Source organism: Xenopus laevis, chromosome 7S, assembly GCF_017654675.1.
Source record: "Xenopus laevis strain J_2021 chromosome 7S, Xenopus_laevis_v10.1, whole genome shotgun sequence".
Lineage (NCBI taxonomy): Eukaryota > Metazoa > Chordata > Amphibia > Anura > Pipidae > Xenopus > Xenopus laevis.
In genome coordinates, this window is record NC_054384.1 from 87,012,911 (window position 1) to 87,020,587 (window position 7,677).

The 7,677-nt window shown below is 41.6% G+C and overlaps 1 protein-coding gene across 2 annotated transcripts; it reads left to right on the forward strand.

Annotated features, from left to right (window-relative positions):
* Nucleotides 1-268: 268 nt before the first annotated feature.
* On the forward strand, nucleotides 269-1,848 carry hes5.7.S (hairy and enhancer of split 5, gene 7 S homeolog). Of its 2 annotated transcripts, none has more exons than XM_018227976.2 (3): nucleotides 269-596; nucleotides 867-1,041; nucleotides 1,159-1,848. In XM_018227976.2, the coding sequence occupies exons 1-3, from the start codon at nucleotides 528-530 to the stop codon at nucleotides 1,377-1,379; spliced, it is 465 nt and encodes a 154-aa protein (XP_018083465.1). In that variant the 5' UTR covers nucleotides 269-527; the 3' UTR covers nucleotides 1,380-1,848. The 2 variants fall into 2 exon arrangements, with proteins under 2 accessions (XP_018083465.1, XP_018083464.1); XM_018227975.2 differs by having other exon boundaries at nucleotides 273-596; nucleotides 1,156-1,848.
* Nucleotides 1,849-7,677: the final 5,829 nt, after the last annotated feature.

A 7,677-nucleotide genomic window follows, 5' to 3' on the forward strand; every position in this document is an offset into this window, starting at 1 on the left:
TCAGTAAGCTCTGAACAGAGAGGCAGAGTGTGTATAGAACTGTTATTGGTTGGGCAGTACACTGTGGCTCCATTTGATGGGTATATACCTTATACAAAACATTACTTAACCTTTAATTTAACCATTCCTTGGTCACATCTTTCACAATTTATTTAAAATCAGATAGGCTTCTGTTTCTGGAAACATACTGGTATAATTTAACATGCAAACTTTGCTTTGAGCTATAATAATTTCTTTTAAATAGCATCTCAGTGCAAATGTTTCCCACACTTCCCCTCTATCTCACAGCTTGCCTCCTGTTTCCTATATTGTTCAGGGCTCCAGATGCCACCCTTAATGTGACACACGTCTATTGTACCTGCAGGGCTGGGATTGGCTACTGAGTGTGGGAACCTCTGCTCAGCCTGATCCTCACACATTATTATGCAAAGAGAGGAGTATAAAGAGGGGCTGCATCTCCCTGGGATCAGATATCACAGGACACTCTCCCAGCTCCCCAGCTCCATCACATCCACTTACTAAAAAGGATGGCTCCTTACAACGCTAGCAGCATGCTCAATACTGAACACTGTCACAAGGCACAAGGAATAAGAAAGGTACGTTTCAACTTTATTGGGCTCTATATACTCTGGGAAGGCCTGTGGCTTTAAACATAAGTCTGTGTGGAAAACAGGAGTACATGGATTATTACATTATTACAAATCTAAAATAAATCTTTGTAGTTGGTGAAATAATGGGTCTGTGAAAACTAAGGTTCTTGGTGGGCAGAGCAGTTCCTAATAGGTGTATTTAGCAGCACTTTAGCTTGGGCTTCCATCTGATTCCCTATGAATGGTTGCTTACCTGTGTTGTATTTCCTTCCCCAGATTAGAAAACCAGTGGTTGAAAAAATGAGGAGAGATCGGATTAACAGCAGCATCGAGCAGCTCAGGATGTTACTGGAGAAAGAGTTTGAGAAACATCATCTCCCATCCAAACCAGAAAAAGCTGATATCCTGGAGGTGGCAGTGAGCTTCCTGGAGCAGCATATGGCTTCCAAATGTAAGTGTCCTCTCTTTTGTGTCACCTGCAGATGGGGGAATGGGTCACCTTTTAGAAACGTCTAACATACAAGACTTAACAATCAAGCTAATAAAGTTCTTTTTTTTTCTTTAGCAGCACAATCATCCAACCGATCCCACATGGAAGGCCACTCTAGATGTCTCCAGGATTCTCTGCACTGCCTCTCCCCAAAACACTTGGGTTTTCCAGAGAAGCTTCTGCACAATATCTATGTGGATAGTTCTTTGACAGTCAGTCCTCCTCTGTCACCTTTGTACCAGACCCACACAAAATGCACAACACCTGAAGCCGACAAAGTTCTATGGAGACCATGGTAGACACTACATGGACTATGGTTTCTAATGCAGCATCATTTGGTTTATGCTGTCTTGTAAACTCTTCAGGGCAATTGCAATGGGACAAATTTAACCTTTAAATGAAAACCTTAATGGTTGCTATTTATAAGCAACTCGTTTATAATGTAATCCGACATCACTGTCTTATGTAATATGTTATAGGGCAAGAGGTGTGTATCCAGTAAGATATTTCCTATAGAAAAACAAAGTTGCCTTCTAAGAAGGAAAGTAATTGCATTGTATGAAATATTTCATGTATATTACAGTGTAATTTTAGGTATAATTCTCGTCAGTTCAGGATGTGGTTTTAAGTGGGTATTTGCTCTCTATAACAAACAAGGGAAAGTTGTGCTCACCACTATTTTTTAAAACCATTAGGCGGGGTTGCAATGAGGCTGTGACCACAAAATACAAATAGTCAAATACAAGAGTCCTCTGCACTCAACCCATTATCAATATATTTAAGACAGCGACATTTTGTGCATACTGCTACTAAAAAATGCCTTACCCTTTAAACAAAACAGGGATTGTTTGTCCATATATTGCAATATATTTAAGCTGGCCAACTACGTCAAAGTCATCCCATATCTGGCCAGTCCTATGCTCATCCCATATCTGGCCAGTTGAGCATAGGACTGGCCAGATATGGGATGACTTTGACGTAGTTGGCCAGCTTACATATATTGCAATATATGGACAAACAATCCCTGTTTTGTTTAAAGGGTAAGGCATTTTTTAGTAGCAGTATGCACAAATTGTCGCTGTCTTAAATATATTGATAATGGGTTGAGTGCAGAGGACTCTTGTATTTGACTATTTGCTCTCTATTCCATTAGTATTTATGTACCATACTTTTATGATTCAGGATTATTATTTTTATTTAGTACTGCTTACAATAACCAGTAGACCCACCATGGAGTTCTTTACCTTACAAGTCACTGAACTCCTACATATCATATATTTATTATGGGGATGAATTGCTCCTTTTAAATCTTGAAAAATTCTGTTGCAAATGCAGGAATATTGGGCTTGGTAATAGCTATATTATATTGGTAACTTATCTGTTACAAGATTATATCAGTATTAATAATGTAATACAATACCATTGCTGGTATGTGTACACTGTGTGTAATATAAGCAATCCTGTATCCTCTGTGAGGATTACACATTAATGCATTCAATATATGAATGTGTGCTGTGATTTATTAAATAAATGTTTGGTAGTTATGTATTCAGGCATAATTAGAAAACTGATTTCTGTATGTTCACTGAATATCTGGCCTTGCAGTATCTGTAAATGGCAAAGTTCAGGATGCATTTGACATTGACTGTATTTGATGAATGTGAATATCAATTTGTTTTCCATAATGGAAGTTTCTACAAATGCACTTCAATAAAATGACTGTATGAATATTATCCTTTTTTTGCTTTATCTATTTGATCAACAAATGTGTTTTTAAACTGGGCTTAATCAAAGCATCAGGGGCATATTTATCAAAGAGTAGAAATGGATATTTGCGTTCTTCAGTCCCACATAGCCAGTGTCAGGGCATCAAAGTAGTCACAGCATATACAGTATATTGGATAATGTTCCTCTACGTGTATATATTTTATTATTCTACATATAATAGTTGTGCTTTTTTTTCAAGGGCGATATTTAATGGGGTTTAATTTGTCCTTTTTTGCCCACATAAGACAGACTTTGGCCAACCCATATGTAGAAAGCTTTTCCTCACTTTATTACTGTTATCTTTGATACTTAAAACACCAGTGTTATGTAGTTAAGTGAACATGGGAAGCAGAACTGGAAGTCAGAGAGCCATACAAAGTCCTGACTTTCTGTTCCCACCGATATTTAAGTACTGTAGTTTATAAACAACTTAATAGACTTGTGCAACACTGAGATCCCACATGTCACATGTGGGTGAGAAAAGCTCTGTCCTGTCACTTTCCTATGTCCTGTCAGCTGCTTTCTCTCACTATCTCTGTTCTAGGAAGGAAAGGAAACTGTTCACTCTTACACTCTCCAAATTCATCTTCAGCTGCTGAGACTGGTGGCAATGACCCACTTTCTGCTCACATTTACTACTATATATAGTATATATATAGACAATTATATTATAATATAATAAAATAACATTCTTCGTGACTAAATTAATTCTGTATTGCGTTACATGGCTGCAACCTCATTTATTCCATTAACAACATTTATTATAAATAGAAATACTTCTTTTAACCACTTCCTAGCCAGCCTGTTAATGTCACACCAACTAAAAACAAATCTCCCAGAATTAAAGCCACGGGTGCACCAATTTCATAAAATGTCTTAAACAACTGTTTCCTACAAGCTGCAACTATATTACGTTTTTGGGTGGGTAGTGTGTGGGCTGACTCCTGTAGCTTGTTGTCTGGTATGATGGGTACCCTGCTGACCCCCTACGTATGTACAGTATACCTGTTTTTCCTGCCACTAAAATGTGCCCTCTGACCACAAATAAGCTCATCACCCATAGCTGACTTTTTATACTGCCTCCTCATGGCAGGCCTATAAAGAAAACCAAAACTGATCATCTGGGCATTTAGGCAGGTCAGTGGTGGGTTTTGCCAGACTATCTATTTTAAATGACAGGTCAAATGAGGTCATTTTATCTGCTGATGCACCATGTTGACTGCTGCATTGTACAAGCAGAAGAATGGCAAGTGAAAAGATGCTGGAGCACGTTGCTGTCACTTCCAGTGTTTGCCACAGACAGAGTGTCTCCCATGCTCTGCTATAGGGACTAGTGACAGGGCATTTATTGTATTTTGGCTGTTAATATTCTCTATAAGAGTTGAGAATTATTTAGGGCCACACCAGCATTATATTAGTGGCTTATATTAGTGCCTGCAAGTCCCTTGGATCTGAAGTATGATCATTGCTATATTTTCATGTATTTTATTAAAAGTCACACAAAATTAAAAAGTGCAATTTTTACTAAAAAATATACCATTTACATAAACTGTACATTGCATCTGCACAATGCAAAAGTTTGCTTCCTTACTATCAACTTAAAATGTCCTTTATTCTAAAGGTGGCCATACATGGAGAGATCCGCTCGTTTGGCGATGTCGCCAAACGAGCGGATCTCCCTCCGATATGCCCACCTTGAGGTGGGCAATATCGGGCTGATCCGATCGTGGGCCCTAGGGCCCAACGATCAGATCCTAGCGAACGCAAACAGGCTGTCGGGTCGCGGGACCACATCAACGAACAGATGCGGCCGCGATCCGACGGGATTTTTAGTCCCATCCGATCGAGATCTGGCCGACTTTCGGCCAGATCTCGATCGGGGAAGCCGGTCGGGGGCCCCCATACACGGGCCAATAAGCTGCCGACTCGGTCTGTCGGCAGCTTTTATCGGCCCGTGTATGGCCACCTTTAGACTGCATCTCTGCGGGGCAGGGGCCTCCTTCCCACTATGTCTCTAACCTCATAGCACTTAAGTTCTTTGTCCTTTGATTTCTGTGTATATTTATTATGTGATTTGTCTTCCCTGTGTATACTTTTATATATATTGTACTTCTATGCACTGTACAGCGATTTGGCTACTAAACAGCAATTTACAAATAAAGTTATACATACATACATTCTGGGAGCCTAAGGACAGAGAAGTTGCCTCACGAGGAAACTTCGGGTGACTTTGGAAAACAAAGCGCTCCAATCGCCATCCCACGACGATTTAGATTATAGCCGGTGGGAAGGCAGTATGGGGAGATCAGTCGCCCGAAGTGAGGCGATTTGTCGCCGGGCAACTAATCTCCCTGAATCTCCTCGTGTGTCTCTGCCCTAACAGGGACACGCAGAATAGTATTAGCACATTGGTGAGAAAGTGTGTGTATGTGCCTTTTATCTCAACCACATGACAGGTGGCATCTGCATATCAAAGAAGCAGTTAGCACTAAAGGTGGCCACACAGAGGATGGTTTCCTATGGATAGGTTCACTTGGCTTGTGGGTTGAATAAGCAGTTTAGTGGGATATGAAAATGTGTCTGTGAATATTATCATTGGGCCTTCAGTAACGCTAAGGCCTCTCCATCTTACCTTCCTGGAACTGTTATTGCCATTATGTACCAATCTGTGCAAAATCCAAAGGTAACCCCTGCAATTAATGTTAAAGGATTACACTTATTGGGCCATACAATATATACTTTATGGGAGGTTATACAGGTATGGGATCCTTTATCCGGAAACCGGTTATCCAGAAAGTTCTGAATTACAGGAAGGCCATACCCCCACAGACTCCATTTTAATCAAATAATTAAAAATTTTGAAAAATATTTCCCTTTTCTCTGTTTTTTTAGCGAAGTCTGACCAATCCTTCTAAATTATTGTGCGGTTAGTGGGATTCGAACGATATTACATCTTGCGATTTTTCGTCCAAAATCTGTCAGGAAATTGATCGGCCAGGTTAAAAAATCTTTGTCGGTCCCAGTGCAATCTATTTATGTTTGCAGGGCCAAGCAGGCAGCTCCCCTTTGTTTTCCTGCCAAATTAGTCTTTTTTAGTTGATGGACAATTCGTACGATCGTACGATCGTTCCGAGATAATCGTGGTCTCACGATGACGATCGGATCTTTTAAAAATCTCAACATATATGGCCAGTTTAAGGGCAGAGACAGACGAGAAGATTTGGGGAGATTAGTCACCCAGTCACCTCTTCTTCTAGTGACTAATCTCCCCGAAAAGCCTTCCCACAGGCTAGAATCTAAATTACAGGCGGGATGGCACTCAGAGCGCTTTGTTTTCCGATGTCGTCCGAAGTTTCCTTATGAGGCAACTTCGTAAAACTAAGCGCTCCAAGTGCGATCCTGCTGGCGATTTAGATTCTAGCCGATGGGGAAGCAATTCGGGGAGATTAGTTGCCTGAAGAAGAGGCAATATGTCGTTGGGCGACTAAATCTCCCTGAATCTTCTCGACTGTCTATGCTAGGGTTGCCACCTTTTCTGGAAAAAAATACCGGCCTTCCTATATATTTATTATTTTTCCCTAATAATAACATTGGGATCAACCATCATTTTTACCAGCCAAGCCGGTAAATTACCAGCCAGGTGGCAACTCTAGTCTGTGCCCTAAACACGACCTATAAGTGTGCCTGCAGTTACCTCACAATGCCAGTTCTGAATGTGTTTGACTGGGAATACATGTGTGTGTCCGTGTGACCCAAGAGCATTACATGTAATTTCTAATGCTAATGGCTAAGGACAGCCCTAGTAATATTGGTTAGTGAGCCCCCCAGGCGATGAACACAAGGGTTGAAGTGCAGAGAGCCTGACGCTGGGCCCTGTCTGTGCAGCTGTGGGGAGGCAGCCATGTATGTTTTCCCACACTCAGCAGGGGATTAGCGAACAATAGAAGTGTGTCCAGTGGGGGTGGGAGGGGATAAGGGAACATGTGGGGGGTGATGATAGTGAGACCCTGAGAGGAACATTATCCACTGTGGGAAAAGTCTCCTCTCGGGGGGAAATAATCTATCAATCAGAGCCATTGATTCCTCCTCATGGCCCAGCATCCATTAAAGGAAAGAGGGCACACAGGCTCTTCACAACAATATAAGGCCAATAGCCTGACAAACAGAGATAAGCTGCAGGGGCAGTCAGGGGCTCACAACATGAGTGAGGGGGAGTCACACAGAGCCAAGGTTTGGCAGTTTATATCTGTTCTATAGAGCAATACAAGTGCCTGGGTGTAAATTTCCCAACAATGGAAGTGCAAATTCTGACGGGAAAGTGTGGCAGTGTGCGGCCCCCTCCCCATCAAAGACAGGAAGGCTGGAGGCTAATTAGAGTAGGAGTCTGTGTCTAGTTGGGAGCTGGAAGGGAACACACTCAGCACACGCTCACACCTTCACCCCACCGCCCAGTACAGCCTCATGCCATGGGGAGAGGCCTCATCCCGAGAGACCCTGTGTCTGCCTCGTAATAACTAGCCTGATGGGTTTACCAGCCCAGGAGGCACCAGTGCCAATTTCATGGCAGGCCAGAGAGGTTACTAGCCATGGGGCCTTACAGGATTCATATGAAAGGGGAAAACTTTAATATAAGTGCAAATGTATATGATATTGTGTAACAGTAGTCCAATATCTTTTGGGCAGGACCCTCTTTTCAGTTATTGGTTGTTGTTTGTATGTGAATCAGTATGTTCAATGTATACAGCCATTTATTAAGCTGGCCATAGATGTTGAGATTTTTAAAAGATCAGATCCTGATCGTGAGACCACGATCTTCTCAGAACGATTGCA

Bases quoted from the DNA above. Each gene is read 5' to 3' on its own strand.
- hes5.7.S (XM_018227975.2), top strand. From the start codon at position 528: ATGGCTCCTTACAACGCTAGCAGCATGCTCAATACTGAACACTGTCAC. The intron at 597-866 runs GTACGTTTCAAC...TTCCTTCCCCAG, and splicing joins AGGCACAAGGAATAAGAAAG to ATTAGAAAACCAGTGGTTGA. The intron at 1,042-1,155 runs GTAAGTGTCCTC...TTTTTTCTTTAG, and splicing joins GCAGCATATGGCTTCCAAAT to CAGCACAATCATCCAACCGA.